Below are 23,146 nucleotides of genomic sequence, written 5' to 3' on the forward strand. Positions count from 1 at the left end.
ACTGTAGAGCTCCAGACCCCAAAGGATTGCAACTCTGCTTCAGCAGCAGTGCCTCCAAAACACACAGAAGCATTACAATTTGGCAAACGCCTTTTGAGTGGCAGACAGCACACTCCTCTCTCCCACAGCACTGCAGAGGGCTTTGCTTCTCCCCTCGGCTTCTTGGAAATCTTCTGCAAAATCACAATCTGCAATTCAGGGCACAACTGGAACTAAACCTGTTCAGAGCCACCCTGGGACTCGCATCCATGCAGCATGCCCTGCTGCCACCAGCAGAACACATTCCTCCATTCGTTTCCTGCTCCTCTCCCCACTCCGCATCTCTCATCCCATCCCCCATGCCAAGAACAGCACCAGCACCAAGTGCTCAGGCAATCCCAGTAAGGTGGAGCTCACCCGTCCTCACCCTGCATTCCCAGCTGCTTCCCAGGCTCTGTGCCTGACCCGACTGGGCTTCGAGGGATCCTCGGGCATCTTCATACCAGCAGAGCCTTCCACACCTGGAAGCTCAGCCTGAGCCCTGAGAAGTCAGTGCTGGAGGCAGATGTGGGGCTGGAGCACAGCAGCGAAGTGTCAGACAGAGATGTACAGCCATCCATCCCAGCCTCCGTGCGCTGTTCATCCATTCCCTGAGCACCACAGCTCCTCGAGCAGTAGCAGATTAACAAGCACAGGTGTGCAGAGATGGCAGCTCCAACACGGACACTTCTATTTTAACCCACAGACATCACTGTGCTGCACTTGGCTCGTGCTCCACCACCCCACAGGGCTTGGAGAGGGCAAGGACGTCACACAGGGCTGGCGCAGAGGGTTGGGATGCCACATGCTGAACCAACAGCACCTTCCCTCCACAGGCAGCCCTCTGCTCTATACCCACAGCAGCCAGGGACCTCCTCACTCTGACCTCAGATGGAGTTTCTGCAGAAGAGAAGTGCTCCAACAGTGCGGCCAAAGCGGCACAGAGCTTTCCTGCAGAATGGGCTGAGCTCACGCAGTTCCAGGCAATTCTCACTGCAACATCAGCAGCTGAGATCTGCTGCACAGGAGGTGAGGTTGGCAGCAAAACTCGCACTGCAAAACTGGGGCTCACGGCAGAGGAGGACACGGCTGCAGGGATGGGCACGCTGCAACCACACCACTGCCACCAGTGCCCACCGCAGCACGGGCACAGCTGGAGGCAATAGGTGCTCACCCCTCTCTATTCACATGCATCTTATTGACTTGTTTTAGTCTTCTTGTGTGCGTGCATGTGTGTGAGATCGTCTCCAACGTGACTCTGCATTATCAGGGCTATAATGAGTCCTTGTTAAAGTGGATTTGATGGAATAATTATATTCCAGAAAAAAAAAAAAAATCCTGCAGGAAAGCGCTCTCCCCTCTTAAAGGGCAGGAGCATCAAACGTTCTCGCCACATTATTTGCAGTCACACCTTCTGCTGCATCTGCTCCTTTTAAAATCTCTAACTCCAATCTGATCTGAATATATAAATCTGAATTATCACAGCAAAAGGAGATGTGCTCACACCTTTTTTTATCTGTTGCCATGGCGATTAGATAAAATTCACGCCAAGTCTCTGGGGAAGGATGAAATGATTTCAGACAGAATCTCACCCCACTTGGTGAGAATAACGCCTGGAGCTCCTTCCCTCTGTAACAGGTCTGGGCACATGTCGCAGCCAGAGAGGGTGCGAGGGGCGGGGGAACACCGGGACACTTTGGGAGATCTTGGGACCGACAGAGGAAAAGGTTCCGCAGCACCCCCAGCCAGGGAAGGGCAGGACCACGCTCAGCTGAATCACATCAGGCTACTCCACAGTGCTATGAAATTCAAGTGAAAAGGGCACCTCATGCCCACCGGTCACAGCCTGGCTTCCTGCTGCCCGTGAGATGGTGCCAGCCCCACTCCGTCCCACTGCAGGGGCAGGTGGGGCAGCAGCCTCCATCCCTTCCCCTCCAGCGTGGGCATCCCATAAAGTTGGGGTGACTCCAGAGTGCCCTCAGGTCCCAGCATGCCTACACATTGCCACTGCAGGCCCTGAAACAGCCTGAGCTACTGTGTGTTCAAACAGAAGCAGCACACCGCATGAAACCCCTCTGCCAAGGGTCTATCCCACACAAGGGAGAGGTTTGGGAGGGGCTCAGAGGCACCAACTGAATTACTTCTCTGTGTTTCACCCTAAAAAGCTGTGGACATACACACAGATGCCAGCAGAGCTTTCCTGTGGCTCTGCTACACAGCAGGAGCTGACACATCCCGCAGTGATGGCACAAAGACTCCAAACTTCCAGCAACACGGGGAGGGAGGAGACCGGGTTTCCCCACTATTTCTGATGCAAAACTTCAGGAATCTTTGGACCCAGCCTTCAGCATTCACTGGGAGATGGATATTTGACAGAATCTCTGTCCCTAGAGGTGCTAAAGAACCATGGAGATGTGGCACTTGGGAACACGGTGGGGATGGGTTGATGGTTGGACTTGGTGATCTTAGAGGTCTTTTCCAACATGTGGTGACCATCCTCAGCAATGTACCTCCGGCCCCCAAACCATCCCACTGAGGATAAGCACACAGACAAGGACTGCCTTTCAACTCACCACGTCAATTCTATCCCAGCTTTTCTCCAAGGAGCTTGATACCCCTCAGAACAAGTCCATTGGCCAAAGGTCAACGCCTCACTCCCCTAGCCCGTAGCCATGCCTCTGGGATTGGCTGCCCCATCCCACAGCACGCAGAGCATCACACCCATGCACACCATTGGGCTGAACTGCTGGCAGCCCCACGCTGTGCCTCTGGGCTCACTGTGCTTGGAGACAGAGTAAAGTGGGATTTGTGCATAGCTGCACTCCAATATTTTAGAGAGAAATGCAGTGTGTAGCAGATGCTGCCAGGTATAGCAGAACAGAGCATACATCTTTGGGGCAGATGGATGTATTTAATCACCAGAAAGCTGTTACTATTTCATTCTCTACATCACTGAAGGGTCTCTGAGACGAGCTCAAGAATCCCATCCATAGACTTGGCCACAGCATGGCAAAGGATACTTAATTTTAAGCTCATATCTGAGCCAGCACCACCAGATCAGCGTAGGTGCTCCATAGAATCATAGAACGACCTGGATTGAAAAAGACCTCAAAGATGCTTCCTACATTCCAAACAAAAATGTTTACAGAAACCATTCAAACTTTGCAGAAGACATCATTTATTTCCGTGGTTCTGGCACGGAACTCCACGTGTTGGCTTCCAGAAGAAGGACTTCATGGCCACCCAACATACACACGTGCCTCGTTTGGAAGCGAGGTTTTGGAAAAGTCACCAAGCACAGCAGGGAGCTCTGCTGCAGAAGGGCTGACTGCTCCTCACCAACCCACTCCAACATCTTCAGCTCACTGCCAGCATCACCGCACAGCCCCCCAGGACAGGCGCACGCCCAGCCCTGCTGAAATCCCTTCCCACCAGGCAGCACCTGCAGTGAGGACGTGCCAGCGCCGCACATTTCCATTTCTGTGTCACAACAACTAGAGCACGGTGACGCCGAGGCAGCTCCGGTCACGGATGCAACAGTTCCTCTGACAAATCCAACCCGTGTGCTGCCAGACCTCGCGTTACCCGGCGCTTTAATAGAGCCATTCGCTCCGCTCAGGGCAGCGGCTTCTCCCCGTTTCCCTCCAGGGAAGGGAGAGGCACGCGGAAGCACGCTGCTCAGCTGCATCCTCCCCGGTCCTCCTCCCACCCCACCCCCAAGGATACATCAAGATTCATCAATAGCAACAGAGTTTGAAATCACAGCCTCGGTGTGAAGCGCAAATCTTGCACGCAGCCCCCAGATCCGCGAGCGCTGCTGCTTTATTCTGAATAAGCACGAGCCCACGTTCCACGCCAGAACACTGAGAGTGCTGCTGCACGTGTGCTACCAGGCTGAGAACGAACAGCAAGATTGATTTGGACGCGAGCACCAGCAAAGCAAATGGCTTTTTGAAAACCCTATAATTTCTCTGCAACCCTTGACTTCACTAAACACACATTTTTAGACTACGGCACCGTTAGGTAGGCATTAAACAAAAATGAGCCGCACTAATGATGATTTATGTGCAGGATAACCTTCCATAAAGAATTTATCTTTGATTTCAGGGTAAGTTACAGCGTTGCCAAGTGAACCAAACCACGCGAGTCAGCACCAAAGTCCCTCCTGCAGCAGCGCGACACAGACACGAGGCACTGCTCCACCATTGTTTCAAGATCTCACCCAAAATTAACCCAGTAGGAGCGCCTGAGAAGGCACACGTGGAGGAACTGGAGGAGAGAAGTCAGGCAGAGCGTTCAGAAAGCAGCACTGCACCGCTGGGAGCAGCACTAAAGGAGCACAGAGAGCACAGGGCACAGCAGCAGGAGAGGATGGAGATGAGCAGGAATTATTCCCCCCATTTCAAGGGGTGACCACGGTTTGGTAACAGCAAAGCCAGCACCAGCTCTAGCAAGAGCAATAAGAAATCAGCTCCAGGCAGATACTATATTTGTAATCCAACAGCAAAACACGCTTGCTTGTGTTGACTCCGCACTGTAACACAATTTGTATGTTCTGTCTTTAGGGTAATTATTGCTTTAGAATGTTAAAATTGTTCCACTCTAATTAAATCATCATATTTAAAAAAAAAAAAAAAAAATCCACTGCAGCAGTGAGCTTGGGAGCAGGCCTGGCTGAGATCATGTGTGTGCATGGGCGCTTGGGTGGGCAATGCACTGCTGTTGCTCACACAGAGCACAGACACGGCTCTGCTCCTGCAACTCCACTGCACAGCACAAGTCCATCAGAGCACCCTGCCATCCCCAGGGTCTCCAGCACCACTGGGAGCACCCAAAGGAGAAGAGCAGCACCAGAAGCCACTATGCACCAGCCAGCCCATCAGGGAACAGTGCTCCTCCTGAGCAACAGCTGCTGCTGAAGGCATTTCCATGATGCTGCAAAACCTCCTGAAACAACAGAAAGATGCTTACATAGGTTTGTATTCAAGAAGACTGTTTGCTAAACAGAAATCTCCCTTTCCAGGCACAAGGCTGCTGCAGACACAGAGCAGCTGCCCATCAGTGAGCAGCATTCTTCCCAGCTCCTGCCCGGGGAAGACCACGGAGAGAGGAGTCTCATGCAATATTTCATCCTGAGACTGTCAGAAGTGGGTCAGTGCTGGGGAGGAGGGGCACTGGGCTGGAGCCCTGACCACGGCAGGGAACTGGCTCCTCGCCCCAGCTCCACAGCCCAGCGTGGGCTTGGTGCCAGCACCAGGATTGGCACAGGGGTCGGTGGAGATACGTGCCCTTGATGCGCCAGCACAGCTCCCAGATATCACCTCACAGACCCTACAAAGCCCCAGCAGTGGAAGGAGTGCTGTCTCCCAATGTCCATCCCCATTCCAGCCATAGGGGAGCGCTGAGCCAGCAGCTGGGCTGCACCCCGAGATGCCACCACAGCCCTCCGGAAGGCTGCTCGTCCCCCTCCAGGTGAAGCACTCTGCTCCTTAAGCTCCTTAGGAAACAGCCCCGCAAGGCGGATTAGAGCAAATCCCCTCCCATGCACGGTCAGCAGCTGGCACTGGGATGTCCCCTCGGTTGTCCCCCGCTGGTGGCAGCCCCTGGGCACAGCACAGCCTATGTGGCCCTGGGGGAGCAGCGGGACTTACTGACCTGTGAGCAAATATCAAGCACTGAGCGCTCACTTTGGGCAAAATCCTTTAATTCTTTCTGGATCCCCTGGGGAAAGAAGCATCGATTGCTTTACTACCAGCTCACCCACGCTGCGCCAGGCAGCCGGCACAGCCATCAATACAGCCAGGGAGGAAGCCAGGAGGTCACCCTGGCACACAGGGACACTGTGGCCCCACACCGCACCTGCCACAGCCCTGTGCTGCTCCTGAGCCTGTGACAGCCCGGCAGGACCCAGCACAACATATCCAGCAGCATCTCCTGCTTGCCCACACCAAGCCTGGGAGGCTGTATCCCACCCAGGGGACCTGCTGGGGCAGGGCCCTGCTTTCAGAGCTTTCCTGCTCTCATGGGGTATCAAAAGCCATGGGGAACTGCCCAAGGGTCCCTACAAAAGGTTGGGTGCTGCTGTCCCCCTGTGTCACACTGGTGGAGGCACATCCTGCCAGGGTGGCCACGTGGCTGCCAGGTGTCAGGAGAAGAAAGAGATGCACAATGCCATTTCATCCTGGAAAACTGACTCTGTGCCATTCAAAAACCAGGGAAACCAACCAGCTGTAGGTCAGGATAGGGATAGCATGGGACACCTCCTGCTGGCCCAGTGCGAGATGCCACGCAGCCATGGGGGTGAGATGGGTCAGGCAGGCAGCAGACACCGGGACAGGAGCCACGAGCTCAGCAATGTGCAGAGCATCACCATCCACAGCACCAGAAACAACAACACAGCACATCTGCTCACACCACCGGGCCTCTCCGGTGTGAAGCCACAGGATCCCCATTAAAAGCCTTGGCTTTGGCAGCACCAAAAGCCATCCTCCACAAGACTCAGCCCAACACGACCAAGCAAGTCAGGTATTCCAAGGAACACGGCGCTTCCCAAGCAGCTGTCTCTCTTACCTGGGATGATAGAAACGGTGTCTTTCTCCCAGGACACAACACTAACATATTCCTGCACTGAGGAGGGGATGAGGCACTTGAAGACAGCCACGTTTCCACGCATCGACCTTTGGTCCTCCACCCGGACGGTGTACGGCTCCCTGAAAACTGCAGAGGGGGGCAGATGGTTGGTGGCATGACAGCACTGGATGGAAACCCACTTTAGTTTTGCTTTAATCCTCCATCTCCTCCCCCCCCAAAAAAAACCAACCCCACACTTTGCTGGCTGTCAGGGCACCCTGTACTGCTGCTAGAGATCAGGAGCAGAATGGGTACATTGCTGGGTGCTTCTGGGTGACACCTCACCTGGTCAGTAGCAGGGGAGGTAGAGCCACAGGTAAGCAGCTGAAGGACAGGTCCCACCTGCACTGCTGCCCCCCCAACTCCCTCCTATTGATGGGGTGAAGGGAAGAAACCTGCACAGAAAGGGACACCAGCACTGCAGCAGCTTAATCAGTCAAAGTCTCCTTAATCACATGGAGCAGGGGCTTATTCACAGGCTTTGAAGGCCAGCAGAGAGCATGGGGGCACCCAGCTGGGCTCTGCTCCCAGCACCCCAACCCCAGCCCCACAGCCCCTGCTGCTGCCAAGCTGCTTGTTCCCACAAAGGTAGTTTAAAATCAAAACCAGCACGTTTAGAGTTTTCCATTGGCCAGAGAGATTTACCCCCTGTGCTCACTGCTAGTTTTGCTAAATATTTTGAGAGTTTTCCCAATTTCTCCTATTTTTAATTGGGTCTTACTTGCTTTCTTTATACAGCTGTCATTGGCTTTTCATTCTACATGGCCATCACAAAGCAGAGAACACAAGAGAGCCAAGGGACACAAAGGTTTCAACCAATTTCAAGTGTTCCAGAGCCAAAGTGCTTGGAGCTACCACTGCTGAGGCTATCCTGGTGGCCCTGCTCGTGGCCCCACTGCATGCTGCCCACCGACTGCACCTGCTAATAGGACAGATGTGGGCCTTGGGCAGCAAGGGAGCTCACAGAGCCCTGGCACAAGGAGGGGTCAACTCCATGCAGCACAGCCACGTTTACTGCACCCCTACCTGCTGCTGTCCCTCCTCCACTAAGCTGTGGTTTATAGGTAACCTGCTAATGTTGGTAAATAATTCACTCCAGGAGGGGGGTTAATACCCATTTACTCTGCAGTACAAGGTATTAAAATAAAAAAACCCTGTAGTCACTTCTGTCATGTTCCCTCTGCTAGCCCCACTTTTAATAGGTTACATAATGAAGCCATTCCTGGGCTATTAGCCCTCCTCAGCCTGGTCAATAATTTACCATAACGGCTTTTGGAAGCAGCTCTTTGCCATATTCCTTCTTTTTTCTTTGCTTAATAAGCCTTGGCGTGCTTAGGTTGGATGCTCCAGTGGGAACAGAGTCTGAGAGGGGCTGTGGGACACGGTGGGGTTCTGAGCTGCAGATGGATGTGTCCCAGGTCCTCCTGTACACGACGGTTTACGCTGCTTAAGGGAGGTGCAAGGATGCAGCCACATCATTGCTGCACCCAAACCACACGCCATGCCCCTGCCCATCACTGCGCAGCCCTCCCTGTGCCAGCAGCGGACTTGCATCGCACAGCTTGCTCTGAGCTCAGGCAGGACACAGCTCACAGACATATTGGCAGCTGCCTCCCGTTCATCCAACCCCTGCTCTCCGGCTGTGCAGCATCGATCGGTGCCCTCGCAGCAGGGCAGCACAGCCCATGCTCAGCATTCCTCCGAGCACAGCAGTGTGCTGTCACCATCCCACGCCAGGTGGGCAGGCCAGGAGATCCGAGAAAAGCCATCACCGCATCCAAGCCCCAAACCCCAGGGAGATCCTACCTGCTTTAACACGGATATTCGGGCTCCTGATTTTGCCAGCCGAGTTCTCCGCCGTGCAGAAGTAGTCGTTGTCGTGGATAAAGCTATTGAAGGCTGATGGCGAGAAGGGGTAGAGCTGCAAAGTCCCATTGGCATGGACATGCCGGATGTGGGGCACATCGTAGATGTCGTCACCTGTGGCCAAATACCACCGAAGGACGGCGCTGGGTGACCCTGCGGCCGGGCAGGGGATCACCACCCCCACTGTGCTGGAGAAGGTGACCTGCTGGATGGAGTCGTTCACAAAGTAGAGGCTGGTTCCAACATCTTCAGTGTGAGCTGCAGAGGAAGCAGAGTCTGAGGGTCAGTGCGGATGGCAGTGCTCCCCAGCAGCGTGATCACCCCGAACCCAGCCACAGAGCACAGAGAGAACATCAGGGCAGGGGCTGGAAGCACAGCTCAGGAACCACGAGCATCTCACCACAACCAGATGCCCCCACGCATGGGTGCTCCTCAGCCAGATGTGCAGCCTCAGATGTGCAGTGGGCTCTGCACAGATACACCACTACTTGGTGACGGGGGCTGTGCATGCACTGGTGGCCCTGAGCTTGCACCAAAGCACAGCTCACACTGCCCAGAGCTGCCCAGGACACCGTGATCACTGCAGAAAAGCAAAGGAGACCTCTCCACCCAGCACCCCCCCTTGCCACTCCAGGACCACGAGCTCCCCTTTACCACCACAGTGAGCAAAGCTGCCTACAAATAAGGACGAGGCAGCCCCCAGTCACTCGGTTCCGTTTTTCTTTTTTTAGCCACGCTTTTCTGCGTGGGCAGAAGGACACAGATATAGCAAGCGGCCCTCGGCGGTGTATTAATAGCTCTGCCTGGGAGCACCACTCGTGGTGCTGCAGAGCCAGCACAGAGCGTGCCATGCTGCTGGCTCCAGCGAGCCGCTGGGGACCCCCCTGACCCCAATTCCTTCACCTGGGGAGGAAAGAACAGGAACAGAGGGGGGAAAATACACCAAGATCCACATCTGTGCCCACATCATGCTCCACTCATTCTCAGCCGGGTCAACAAAGGAAAGCCCAAAGCACCTCAAACCCTGCCCAGGTTCCTGTGCTCCCAGTGAGAGCACCCGCACCTCGCTCTGCACTGAACCATCATCTAAAAACATACAAAATGACCAAGTTTCCCCCTTTGCCTACTCAGAGCCCTACAGTCTCACACCAAGGCCAACTGCAGCTGTAGAATCATGAAGGTTGGAAAAGACCTCCAACCATCAACCCGTCCCCAGGTGCTGCATATATACAGAGCTGCACCACAGGGCAACCAAAGGGACTGGCAGCCAGCAAGATCCAGCACTGTCACTGCACCCCGACCAGCAACATGCACCAGGGCAGGATGTTACCCACCCTACACCCTGCTCAGCAGCAATGGGAGTGCAGCCGCAACCCTACGGGGAAGCATCCTCCTGTCTGGTGAGGGTTAGAGCTGGAAGGGTAAAGGGTGGGAGCAAAGAGTGGAAAAATACCTCGTAAACAGAAATTCAGATTACCCATGAAGCTTTTTCAGGTCAAAGGGGGAAACGGATTTTTAATAGAAAATGGAAGTTATGGGATTGGCAATAGTTATGTGACAGACGCATAGAGTTAAATCCAGATAATCTCCTTTACCATTTAGCATTGAGCACCATTCTAATTCCATGTTTCATAAAACTGTCTCCAAATCACCGAGGGAGATTAAAAATTTAGAAATAGCGCCGCAATATTTTTAAACCAGAAATCACTGCTCACATCTGGTCAGATGTGCTGACCCTAACCTAAATATCGAGGGCATTAATTCACGCGAGCTGGAGACGAGGCAGCTACAGAGGAGCCCAAATGGAAGCGTTTCGCCGGGGGAAGTGCAGTGAAGCAGCACAGCACCAGGCTGCTGGTTCCAGAGCTGCACAAAGCCCTGCACACAGCCGGACACTGCCTGGCTCACTCTGAGAGGCACGTATTTGAAGTCATCAAGGTGCAATCTTCTTAAATTGTAGTAAATTACAACCTAGAGGTATTGAAATATTAATATCTCTCACTGAGCTGGGAGCAGAGAGTCATTTTGCTATCATCCCATAGGAATAGTTACCAGCCTCGATGGCTGGACTTTCCAAACTCGACTCCCTCTGGAAGCACAGCCACTCTCAGCACTGCAGAGCCACGCGCTGTACAAGAAGCACTCGTTTACTCTAACGAGTGGCTGAAGCAGAGCAGCCATAAATCGACCCCAGGGTCTGTCAGCAGCCACATGCTCTGGGAGGAGGCAGCTGAGGTGTAGGTGTGAGTCCTGCACGGAAGCGACAAGCAGAAATGCCCTCACCTCCCCGATGGCAGCCCAGCGAGGCAATGCTTCCTCGCCTCCAGACCTCACAGGGAAGAGCTGCTCCTGTCATATGAAGTGGGTTTAGGGCTATTTGCCATGACCAGGCGCACTGCTGCCACGCAAAGAGTTTGCAGCACCGTGGAGCAGGCAGCTGCTGAACTGCAAACCCACTGCATCCCACCAGCAGCATATTCCCAAGGCTTCCCCTTGGGCTCAGTGCTCCAGGTGCCTCCCAGGATCACCACCAGGCAAGCAAACGAGCTGGATGAGCCATGGGGGCTGCCCAGCCACCAGCTGTGACAGGCTCTGCCAGGAACAGCAGGCTAATCACCGCCTTGCCACTCATTTATTATCCTCATTAAGGGCGTTTGACACCTGCCCTGTTCAAGGAGAAAGTGAAGTGGGTGGCAGTTGAGGTAGGTGGCATGGCCTGATCTTGGCTCCCTGCTGCCGGGAGGTGGGACAGCCACATCCCATGCAACCCATCCATGGAGCAGTCTTTGGCTCTGCTTGGAAGGAGCTTCCATCACCATCAGAGCACTAACAATCTTTCTGCTAACAAAGGGAGAGTCCTCAGAGCAAGAACTGACATCTCCGAGCATCACAGAAGGGAGAGGAATGGTGAGACATGGGGTCAAATGCACATAGCAGGGTTCCTCCAAGCACCCCAGCACCTGCAGCAGCGCACAGGAGGTGCACAGCTCCCCCATGCAGGAGGTCACCCCAAAGCAGCAATTTCCCAGGCCAGCTTAAAGCCATGACCTCAGCCGAGCAGCCATCCCCACAGAGCAGTGCCCCCAAACACCAAGCGCAGCCCCGGAGCACACAGCCACCTTCCTTAGGAGGGAACACTGGAGTAGAACCCAGCTTCCAACCCCCTGTGGGAGTGCATCCTGCTCAGAGTGCTGCTGCCTGCTCCTTAATGCATCTGCATGGAAATTAAGGCCTGAACCACCTCCAGCTATTGCAGCAGCACCCAGGCGCAGGCTGTAACCCTTGCCTGGAAGGAGCAGCACTCCCACTCATTTGCCCAGCCCCTGCAACGTACAAATGGTCACCTCCTGCTTCTTCCCACTGGAGTGTCATTGCTGGGAGCTGGCACGGAGATGGGCATCTCCCAGCTCTGCATCACCTCCCTACAGCCTCCCAACCTTCTCCAGGAGGTGGGAACAAGCTCAGTAAGCACAGGCAGAACCTCCTCCTGCCCTCCAACAGCCCACCCTTGCTTCTCCAAGACCCAAGGGGACATCAGTGACATGACCAAGACAACCTGCAGCAACGTGCCCCCAGGCATGTGGGTCAGGTCCAATGGACAGAGAGGCACTGAGGCCACATATACCTTCCTGCAGAGCCAGCAGCCCCTCACTTCCAAACCACAGCTGGCACGTTTGCTTTAAGCACAGACAGATTTCTGCCCCACAGCCGACAGGTGTGAGATGAGGGAGCATGTCCATAAAGCAAGCCAGAGGAAGGCAGCTCGCTCACCTCGTCCCTTCCCCTTTAAGCTTCACTTGCTCCCTTCCCTCCCACAGAAATGAAACCCAACGGCCCCTTCCAAGAGGCAGCTGCTATGAGCAGAGTCAGGAAATGGATTTCCAAAATATTTGCTACAGCTCTGCTGGCAGGTGATGATGGCAAGATGCAGATGGTACACGGTTGGGTTTGTTTCTTAACCATCTACAAGCAGGGAAAGAGAAACTGATGACATTATAACGTACAAATACATAGCTGGCTGTAGCTGAGATTTCAAAGACAAGAAACGCTCTGGACCCAAGGCAGCCACTGCACAGCTTCTCATTACAGCACGCTTTGTATCTACTGTGACAAGCAAACCCCTTCCTCCTTCATGCCCTCCTAGGAAGCCACACTCGTTAGCAGCCTGCTTATCTGGGTGTGAGATGACTTCATGCGATCCAAGGCACAGCTCAGAACTCACACGCTGCCATGTCAGAAGGATTCCTGCCACAAAGAGACGCTTCCAGTTTTATCCCCGCTCCATCAGCTGCTTCAAACGAGGACAGTGCTCCTCACCACTCCACTCCGGACCAGACGGGCAGAAGTGCTGCAGCAGAAAGGCACCCTATGGCCGCAGCACTGCTGGGCAGCACGGCCCTGGCACCCGCAGCCTCTGTTCCTCCAGAGAACAAACACCGAGAAATATAGGGTTACCCACATCAATTTCTCATCCAAAAGCAAGAGCAGCCCTAACCCTACGCCAGGTGCAGGTAAGGGCTCTGGGCAGGTTGCCACCGTGGCTCCCAGTGCAGGGAAATGTTGGCTATCCGCAGGCAAACAAACGCCGGGCACGGCGAGGGCTCAGCGCCGCAGCCTTCTCCTCCGTGCATTTAATGAGGCTTCCATGTTTCATTTCAGAGACAAACGAGCGCCATGCCACGCTGGGGGGGCCAAGATGGGGAAGAGAAAATAAAAATAAATAAAAATAAATGCAAGCTGCATAATCCACTGCGCCCAACCCCAGAGCACAGCGCAAATCTAGTGCCAAAATAAAGCAGGACAGACCAAGCAAGAGATGATCTCCCAGCTCAAAGCCTCTGCTCCTCATCGCACTGCTCACACCACAGAGCTCCTTCTGTCCTTCCTGGGGGCTCCCCACCTCAGCTTGTTCTGAAGCAGGGCAGAAAGAAGCCACAGCCACCGAGAGATCCCTCAACTCCAGCAGCCCCCTGGATCAAACGTTCATTTGCTTTCTGCTCCTACTTGAGCTCTTGTTCTACAGCGGGAATGTATTAAAAGGTTGTGCTCCGGTGCCCAGAAATATTAAGTGCCTGAAAGGTTTATCGTGCATTAAGCAATTCATTTTTTTTTATCCCATTATTATAATGAAACTTCCCATTGTATTGCTGTCCTCTCTTTGGAACCGTTTCACTTTAACACTTTCCATCACCGAGGCTGCTCAGCACCGAAGATATGTTTTATTCCCCCTCCCCTCCCCAAAAAAATAAAGAGAAAATGAGGCCACGAGGAGTTGTGCTAATGGAGGCTTTTAATTTGCACTTCTCAGAAGAGATAGCTCTGTGGGATGAGATCCTTCTTCCAAGAAGCTGGGGCAGCAAACAGGCACGGGTTTATTGGCTTTGCAGCTCGTTATTTTGGCTGCTGGGGGCAGGGAATGGTGGGGTCCTCAATGCTTATTTGTTTCTGTTTTTTTCCCCTTGTAGCACGGTAAGAAATGCAAATGTAAGCAAAGCAGACGCTGGCACATTCAGCACAGCAGATCCGAAACAAAAGCAATTTTGGTTAAAGCTCCCAAACGCAGTTTCAGCCCGGTTCTAATAAAGCAGCTATTCCATAATTAATAATTGATGGAATAATTGATCACCAGGCAACTGGACAGGACGTCCTATTAAGCCTCAGTAAATATTTTTCATTGGGTTAGCACTGAGATAGATGTGCAATTTAGCAGACAGCAGGAGAAGTCTCATGGAAGGAGGCAGCTCCGTTCCCCTTATTTCTCTTTCATTTCCTGAATTCCCCTCCTCACTTCTGCTCCCAAATGTCAAAAAAAAAAAAAAAAAAGATAATTAGGGCAAATGCCATTTCATATTCCCCAAGCACCCCACCTGCCACAAGGTGGGCACTTCCCCCCATCTGCAGATGTGGCGATGGACGTCCAGAGAGGTAATTGATGAGAGAAGCACAATTACAAACTCCCACGGACCTGGAAATGGGCAATTCCTTTATGTAACATCGATTGATTGTTGTCACAAACGCCCTGCGATTTAACTGCCCGCGCTCCATGCGGCTCCTTGGCTTTCTATTTTAATTGCATCTATAGCAGACTTGGTTTAGAGTATTACCTCCATAGATTTGGATAGCATTCACTTAATCTCCAACTTTAAATTAATCTCTAATCTTTAAGTGTGCATCTCTCCTTGACACACTTCTTCCACGATTTCCCCCCCCCCCCCCCCATCGGCCCCCCCTTCCCAATCTGATTCATATCAAACCACTGGGTTACACTTAATGCAACATTCCTAGAGGGAAGGATGTGATTTTTAAAGCGTCGCTGGATTTACCCAGCCTGATGGGATTAGAACATCGCTCTAAGTAGTCCCGGAAAAGCGGGCACGGAGGCACAGAGCTCCCCGAAGTAGCGCAGCGGGGCCGCCGTCCGGAGCTGGGAGCGGGGACGCTGCGCCCGTCGCTCCGCGGGTCCCGGCGCCTACGGGAGCGGCACCGACCCGCACCGTGCGCTCCTCCGGGCCAGCCCGAGAGTCCCTGAGCGCCGCGCAGCCCAGGAGGGACGGGCGGGAGCGGGGAGGGAAAGGAGGAGGGGGTTCGAACGCGGCCCGAGGGAGCCCACCGCCACCCCGTGCGGACGTACCTTTCCGCAAAGAGTACAGCAGGAAAAAAGTTACCAGCCACATGCCATAAAGAGCACCTATGGCCCCGGGGTGCGGCGCAATTGCGGACGGTGCGGTGCCCCCGGCGTGCCGCGCTCCCTGCCGCCGCGCTGCCAGCCAGGTTGAGATGCCCAGAGCCGAGCTCGCAGCCGCTCCTCCTCCCCTCTCCCGGCGAGTGGCGTCGGGAGGGTGGGCCGGGCTCCCGCGCACTCTCCGCCCCCGCGCCCCGCTCCCCGCCGGGCCCCTCCGCGGCCGCGGGCGGACACGGCCCGGAGCTGAGCCCCGCCGCTCGCCCGAAGCGCTCCGCGACGTCCCGGTTCCCCCCCCGCGTCCGAGAGGGAGCGCATGGCTTCCCCGCGCTTCCTCGGGCCGGGCCGCGTTTTGGGAGGGCGGCTGGTGACACCCAGCCCTTATGCAAGCGGGGGGTGTGTGCTCACGGGCGCCTTTCCTCTGCCCACCCCGGCTGCTGGCACGCACCGAGCCCGGCGCTGCGCTCACACCTGGGCGAGCGCGCAACCGCCCCGCAGCGCGGGGTTGTGCGCGATCGGGTTAAGTAACAGTCGGGCCGTGCCCGTCACGCTCCGTAAAGCTGAGCACGGCTCCGTCATCTGCAAACCTCAACTTCACCTTCGTACAGAAGGGTTTCCCCTGGGGTGAGCCGTGTCCCGGCCGCAGAGCTGCTCCTCAAGGCAGCGTGCTGCGCACACCTGAAACTCACAGCTGGCAGCGCTCCTCCTCCTGGAAACCCCTTAGCAGCCCAGGGACAAAATCGGATTTACAAGACAAACAGAACCAGCACTCAGTGATCCCATCAAATAGGGCCTAGTAGACCTCACTGCACCAGCATCCCTCCAGCCAGCACATACCTACCAGGCCGTGCTGTATTTTGGGGTGTATTTAATCCAAGGCTTAATTGATTGACTAACACCAAAGGCAATTTGACTGGACCATTAGAGGTGTTCAGGATGTCTTTTCTTGGAGTGATCACAGAGGTTTCTCTTTGCTTTCCAAAGCAACCTTTTCAACCTCAATTTGTTGAGAAATAAACAGAAAGACTGAAGCAACAATGAATAGAGAAAAATATGCACTGTCTTCTTTAAAGAAAAAAAACTGTTTAGATTTAGAAGAAAACACATCTCCCAGTAAAAACAATTAGAAATGCAGCTCCTTGGCCATTTTCAATCTGCTCCAGCTCATTGCAGTCCCTTCCTTCGTGGGAGGGCTTTGAGAAAGTCAGACACCTCTACCCCCGAGGTGCCCCCTGCAGCATGCTGACACCACAGCCCTTCCTCCTCCTCCCTGAGGCAGTGCTTTATCACCCTTAGTGCTGCTAGGATCCATCACCCCCCCACACACAGCACTCTGTCACCATGTGTGGGTGTCCCCACATGCAGCCCTCCCCGCACCCCAAAGCGCTGGCTGACGCCCACCCTGCACCCACGCATTGCCCAGGGACTGAGGTGTATTTCCATCTCCTGTTCCACCCATATACAGATGTTCGCTGACATCCAGCAGGGAAATTGGGATTCAGGCCCATACCCAAAGCCACAAGCAAGTCCCAGGCCCTGGGGAGTACCAGCCATATCTGCCCCTTCCTTCCCCAGCAGCTGAGCAGAGCCCGCTGATGGGAACCTTCCTCCTGCTATCAGCACACTGCTGGTCCCAGGTGCAGCTCCTGCCCCCTGCAGTGAAGGAGGGAGCACAGGGCACTGACTGACAGCCCACCCCTGGGCTTTGCCCCCGCGCTCAGGGAAAGAGACCTCCCACGGCCCCCACACGTGAGCACTCACAGAAGTACTGGTGTGTCTCCTTTTGTCAGCTCTCAGCCCAGAAAGCTGTTACCCTACTAAGAGTCACCCCCCCAACAGGCTGTGAGCATCGCACACCTCATACAGCCCCTCTCCACTTCAGCACGGAACACACACAGAAGGGATGGCACACTTGTATCCTGGTGAAGGAACTGTTTTGTCCAAAGCAGCCTTATGTAGCTGCAACTTTTTGCTCTGGGGTTGGACAGCATTTATACTCAGCTCCTGGATACCCCTGAGCTCATGCATCCCATTATTCCTCTGGGTGCTTTGCCAAACACACAGCCTGCATGTAGACACAGAGGAGCACTGAGGAAAGCAGCCTTGCATCAGCCTCACAGCTACAGCCACATTAGAGGACCTCTCTCGAGGAAACAGCCAGCTCACAGCCCTCTCACCCCACATCCCCCAGCCGCTCTCCCAGACAAATCCCATAGAGGAAGCACTCATTAAAACAGCAGGGCTACTTACAGGATTTCCACAGGATGCTTCCGATGCAGTGAGAGGCTTAACCCCACAGCACCCCTGCATCCAGGGAGGCAGCCCACTGTGACCCCAGCCTGTCACTCCTGAGTGCCCCCATGCACTGCCTCTGTCCTTCCTAGAGATCCCCAACATCACCACAGAATTCTTAGAGCTGAGTGCCTAAATTGCAGGATGGGCTGCATCTGCACCTGAGCTAACTGCATGCAGCTGGGTGTTAAAGGGACGGGCACAGCCCTACGAGTCTTCTCAATATGGGGAGGGGGCTGCAGGCCATGGGCCCCCAGGGAGGCTCGGTGCTGCACTGCGTCAGGGAGCAAAGTTCCCACCCCGCTCCGTGCCTCAGTTTCCCCGATGGATCGAGCAGACGGGCAGCGGGAGGGCCAATGCCGGCGGCTTGCAGCCGCGTGTAGAGGTTGGTAACACCTCGATCAGACCGAGAGCAGCGGGGCAGCGCGCTCCGACAGCTCCATGCCTTCCGAAGGATGCTCGGAGCCGGCTGTGCCGCACGAAGCGCGGCTTCTGCCTCCCCCTAGTGCCGCTGTGCGGAGCGGCGGGCCCGGCCGGGAGGCAGCAGGGCCCGATCAGCTCCGAGCGGGGTCGCGAGGACCGCTCTTCGCTTCCCAGCTCCGTCTCACCGCCAAACCCGCCCGGAAAGCGCAGCCCATCTCTCCTGGCTGCCCGCTGTGCGGCTCAGAACCTGTGCCGTGCGGGCTCTGGGCTGGGCAGCTGCCCCGGTATGAGTGATACACCCTAATAAGCCCTGCTCTGGAGCGTGCCCCACAGGGAGGCGAGAGCTGAAACGTGATTTGTTTCACTTGGGAGGATCATTTCAGGCCGTGGAGCCGCTGCTGCTCTGGCAGATCCGCTGCTGTTGATGGATGCGCTGCCTTTTCGGGAGCAGAACAAAGGCAGAGCGAGGCGTGTGGCTGGCACCCCGCCAGCCCGGCCCCGTCTCTCCACATCGTCAAGTGTTCCTCCTTGGCTCCATTAGTCACCATTTGCTGCTCTCCTGTTTTAGCTAATGAGGAGACATTTTGCATTCGCGTTCCCTCCCGGGCCAAATGCATCCCCGGTACCGCGGCGATGGCAGAGCAGCACTGATAGGCTGGGCATGACGAGCACCCCGCTTCCCTGGCTGCTGCCCCAGTGCCTCACCTCTCACATTTACAGTGCGTTAAGCACCAAAACTGTCTGAGCCACGGCCCATCAGAGCGCCTCTCCCTGTGCCTGGCAAAGCAAATGGTGAACGGTGCCAAGCTGCTCTGAACTAGATGCTTCCCAGAGGAAAAGGAAGCTCCAGTTGCCCACTGTATTATTTACCCAATCCCCTTTGTGTCACAGAAAAGATTTACTCTGAGCAGATTAATGGCTCAAGGCGCGGTGTGAGAGAAATCCCCCAAGATTGCCTGGTTCAGGGCAGAAGGCGAGCGCCTGCTCACCAAGGCCAGCAGCTCCTGGCCGTGCCTTGGGCTGTTCCTGTGGGCTCCCCCAGTGGGGTGAGCAGAGTGGGGCAGGAGCCTTTTGCTGGGTAGCCATAGGAGCAGGGCAACCCGGCTGAACGTTGTGGCTTTTTGGTGTCCCCAACCCGTGGCAGAGTCCCTGAACTCCAGCCGGGCGTGCGAAGGGCTGTGTGAGCATACGTGCACACGTGTGTGTCTGCAAGCTGTGCAGAATAATGCTATTAATGCCATCTGGTGCCGAGACACAGATCCCCCCGTGCGGGGAGCAAACACGGCTTTTTGCTCCCATTAATCTGCTCCCACTGTGCCTCTTGGGGTGGGTGTGCGAGGGTCTCTCTCTCGGGGCTGATGCTGGGGGATGTGTGCCCTGAAGGGCATGGCTGCCCATGAGCCATGGCTCAGCCAACACAGGGAAATGGGAGCCTGGAGGGCACGTGGCACAACTGAGGGTCCTTCCTCGTGCCAGCTGCTCTCCTGGCTGCTGTGCCCTTGGCTCCTTCTGCGGGAGGACACAACCACACCACACCCCCAGGCTGTGGGGTTTGGGAGCTGCAGCAGGGAGAGAGGCCGGGGCTGCAAGCAAAGCCTTTGGCTCGTCTGTGCTGCTGCACGGGAGCTGCTTCCCTCTGAAGGCTTCTGCTTGAACCGTGCAAAGCTGCACCGAGCCTTTATTAGTGGGTCAGTGTCAAAACAAAATTATATTTCCAAATAATCTCCTTACTGTGTTAAATAAGCACCTCAGATTATACAAATTGCGCGGATTTTGTCTAATAACCTTCCCCCTGCTAATCCTATTTTACTGTCAATGTCTGACCTCGATTTAAGCCCAAACAAAGCAGGTGAGGCAGTTTCTCCTCTGCCAACATCATGGGGAGGGGGGGAGTTTGAGTTTCCAGAATACAGAGCAATGAGGGCTTAAACCCACAAAGAGCTTTGAGTCCAAACCCGGTGCTCACTGCCCGAACTGCTGCTGCTGGGATTGCTCCCTCTATTCCCCTTTCTGTGCAACTTCTATTTTCTGCCTTGGCTCAAGGCTTGTTCCGTCACCCCCAGCTGCAAAGCCCTCAGGGGCAGAAGAACAGAGGCAGCACTGCGGGGCTGCATGCAGCCCAGGGTCAGAGCAGTAGGGCACGGCTCAGCAGCAGCACGCTGCACGGCGGTCGCTAGGTGTCTGCCTTGGTCCAGCACAGACACAGCCAGCTGCACGCCTCGCTCACCAATTGCAGGAAAGGGATTTTTTGGTTTGCATCCAAAGATGTGAAACGGATGCACAAATCGTTTCCTGTCCGTGCGCAGGAAGGATGTTTGGAGCAAGCGGTCCGAGATAAGCGAGTGCACTGACAGCCCCTCCCCAGCAGCACTGCCCGTGTGTGCATGGCACCGGCCACAAAACACAGGCAGTGCATCCCACGGGAAGGGCACGTGCTGAAAATTTGGGCCCCGCAGACAGCCCTCATGCTGGGCAGGAAGGCACTGGGGTGTCTGGGCCTGGGGACATCCTTCCCTCTGTGGGACCCAATGCAGATGGGGTTACTCTGTGCCACTGGGCCATGCTGGGTCTGTGTTGGAAGATGCCTGCAGGGCAGAAATTCATTGGTGCTGGGCCAGGAGAGTGGGCAATTCAGAATGTCTCGGGCACAAAGTTTAACCTCTCTCAGCTGGAACTTTATTAGCTAAGAAACACTCAGTGGATCTACCAGAGGGAAAAGCACGAGGGCAATTAGCATCCCAGCCTTGCCCAGGGTGAGCAGGATAATGAATGGATGCACTGGAGCGGGGCAAGAGGTGGTCCTTGGCAAGGACTTCACAGCTATGGATGAAGCTCTCCTCCCACAGCAACTCTGGAACTGGATGGAATGGGGGGGTCACAGTTCGCCCCTCACTGCTCCCCCCAAAGCAGGTGCCCGTGTGGCTCTCAGCACTGCCCTGAGCCACGCAGTCCCAGGTGCCTCCTCCTGCAGCCTACCTGCAGCTACAGGTCCTCCTCATTCCCTTGTCTGTGGATGGAAAAGTGAGGGGAGACGCATTACCCTGGGCAGCATCAGGGAGAGGGGAGGGAGGACAAGCCGGTCCCTGTCTTTGCAGCCAGCAGGAGAGATGGGGCTGCCTTAAACCCGAGCCATACCCACCTCCTCTTCTTCTTCCCTCCGCAGTGGAACCGCCGGCCTGGGGGTGAGAGGAGCAGCTGAGGCTTCTTGTGCCCACAGCCCCCTCCCCATCTCCCTGCCCTAATGAAGGCTGCAGGGCTGTCCTTGCTCTGAGCTCCCGTTGCTGCCCAGCAGTGCCTGAGTGCTCTCCTGGGTGCCCACCTGCCTCCCCAGGCTGCTCTTAGGGATGCAGGAGCTTTGTTTATCTTTCTCCCTAAAGCACTTGGGAATGTCGTCGTAAGAGCAGCTTTGCAGGGAGCCCTGCACGCTTGGCACCGCGTCCCTGGGAGCTGCTGAGGGCTGTGGGAATGCTGCTTTCTCCCTAGGGAAATGTCAGACTTTTTCTCTGCTATTTTTAATGACTGACCTTCCCTCCAAAGCCTTTGACGCTGGCAGGGAAACGCTAAATATTTACACCGTCTCCTTCCCAACTCACTTTGTGCTGGGAGTTGGCCTGGGTGGAAATTTCTCAGGCTGCTGCAGGCGATGCCCACCCTGGCAGCAGGGCTGACACCCCGGGAGCAGAGAGGAGCCCCGTGCAGGGCAGCACTTACTGAGGATGATGAGGAGCCCGACCACAAAAGCCACGACGGCGAAGATCAGCCCCCCGTTGCGGATGGTCTCATAGTCTGTGGGGAAGGATGGGAGCTGCAGCATCAGCCTGGGTGTGTGGGAGTGGGCTGCCAGCCCCCCCATTCACAGCCCCACACATCATGGGCACCCACTTACCGTAGGTGAACCTATCCAGGCCCTGCTCGGGTGCTTGCTCTGGAAAAGAGAAAACGAAGTGGGAGCCTGAGCCTGAGAGCTGGGCTCATAGTGGGTGCCTGGGCAGGGAGGTGAGGTGGGAAAGCTGAGAGCTGCAAGAGAGAGTGCTCTGATTTCCTTCCCGATCCAGTAAAGGATTTCCAAACTCCTGTTTTTCACCCCAACTCACCGTGTGCTCACAGGATGCGTTTGCAGATGCACGAGACTTGAGCTTCAGGTGAAGCTGCACACAGAGACCCGGAGCACCGAGCAGCCCATGGGCTGGCACTGTCATCGTGGCTGTGCCACTGTGCGAACCACCTCACCTGATGGCACGTCCCTCGGCAAGGAGAACTTTGACTGCAGAAATCCCCTCCAGGAGCTGAATGCTGTCCGGTGCCGGTGCCCCAGCAGGCTGTGGGGCTTTGAGGACCCATCCCTGCATCTCCCCCAGTGAGAGCTGCCCCCACCCTGATGACAGGAGGGTCCTGTGTCCCTGTTTGTTCCCCGCTGCCCGCAGCTCCCTTACCGTCCCCCATCGTGTCGGCGTGCCGTCCAACGGGCGTCTGGCACTGGGAGTGGGCACCCAGGGGAAAGCATGGTAATTGGGAGGCAAACCTCATTAAACATTAACGGCCTCGGTGTAATGTTTATCGCGGTCACGAGGGGAGGCCCAGGGCTCCTGACTGCCTTTGGGAGGAAGGGAAGGGCCTGGGCAGAGTGCCCCTGTCTCAGATGGGAGGAGGGCTCGGATGCTGGGTGGGAGCAAGAGAAGGATGACAGCAGTGCCAGGTCACTGCAGCAGCCCGATCTGTGCCCCCAGCCATCACCAAACCGTCCCAAGGCACCCGCTGCACATCAGCGTGGCATTGCTGGTGCCAGGATGCTGCACCCCCCATGCTGTGCCATCTTGGTGGTGAGGCTGGCTGCCAAGCAGACTGCTCCATCCAGTTAGTCCTAATCTCACCATCAGCAAGTGGGAGCCTGAGCTGCTAAGCGCTGGGGGAGCTGAGAAGAGCTGGCCCAACAGAGCAACCTCCTGGACATACCCAGGGCTCAGCTCCAACTCATCCCAGGAGGTGCACACAGAGCCATAACAGGCATCCAAGGAGCCATGAAGCCCAGCGTCGCTCAGCACCCCCCTCTCAATGCACCAGTGGCTCAGAAGGGATGTGGCCCAAAAGCCAGGGGACAAAGGGGCCTTGTGCCCGTGCTGCTGGGCTCACTGTTCATGCAGCTATTGACTCTGGCTATTGTTGAAACTGCTGCTGGCTGCAGAAAAGAGCGCGGCACGGAGCAAGCTCAGAGCCTGCCCACTGCCAACACAAAGCCCT

The 23,146-nt window shown here is 55.6% G+C and overlaps 2 protein-coding genes across 2 annotated transcripts in view; both read right to left on the bottom strand.

Annotated features, from left to right (window-relative positions):
- The window catches only part of DSCAML1 (DS cell adhesion molecule like 1), a 79,454-nt gene extending 63,792 nt beyond the window's left edge, over nt 1-15,662 (bottom strand). The window contains 3 exon segments of the mRNA XM_010723738.4: nt 6,589-6,735; nt 8,455-8,772; nt 15,146-15,662. Of these exon segments, the coding sequence (XP_010722040.2) occupies nt 6,589-6,735; nt 8,455-8,772; nt 15,146-15,188 (508 nt within the window). The 5' untranslated portion in view covers nt 15,189-15,662.
- Nucleotides 15,663-20,561: 4,899 nt separating this feature from the next.
- Nucleotides 20,562-22,493, bottom strand: FXYD2 (FXYD domain containing ion transport regulator 2). The gene is made up of 6 exons (XM_010723741.4): nt 22,342-22,493; nt 21,795-21,833; nt 21,620-21,694; nt 21,048-21,084; nt 20,885-20,915; nt 20,562-20,765 (listed from the first exon to the last, which is right to left on the bottom strand). The coding sequence occupies exons 1-5, from the start codon at nt 22,433-22,435 to the stop codon at nt 20,891-20,893; spliced, it is 270 nt and encodes an 89-aa protein (XP_010722043.2). The 5' UTR covers nt 22,436-22,493; the 3' UTR covers nt 20,562-20,765; nt 20,885-20,890.
- Between the last annotated feature and the right edge of the window lie 653 nt (nt 22,494-23,146).

This window comes from Meleagris gallopavo, chromosome 26 (assembly GCF_905368555.1).
Source record: "Meleagris gallopavo chromosome 26, MGAL_WU_HG_1.1, whole genome shotgun sequence".
Lineage (NCBI taxonomy): Eukaryota > Metazoa > Chordata > Aves > Galliformes > Phasianidae > Meleagris > Meleagris gallopavo.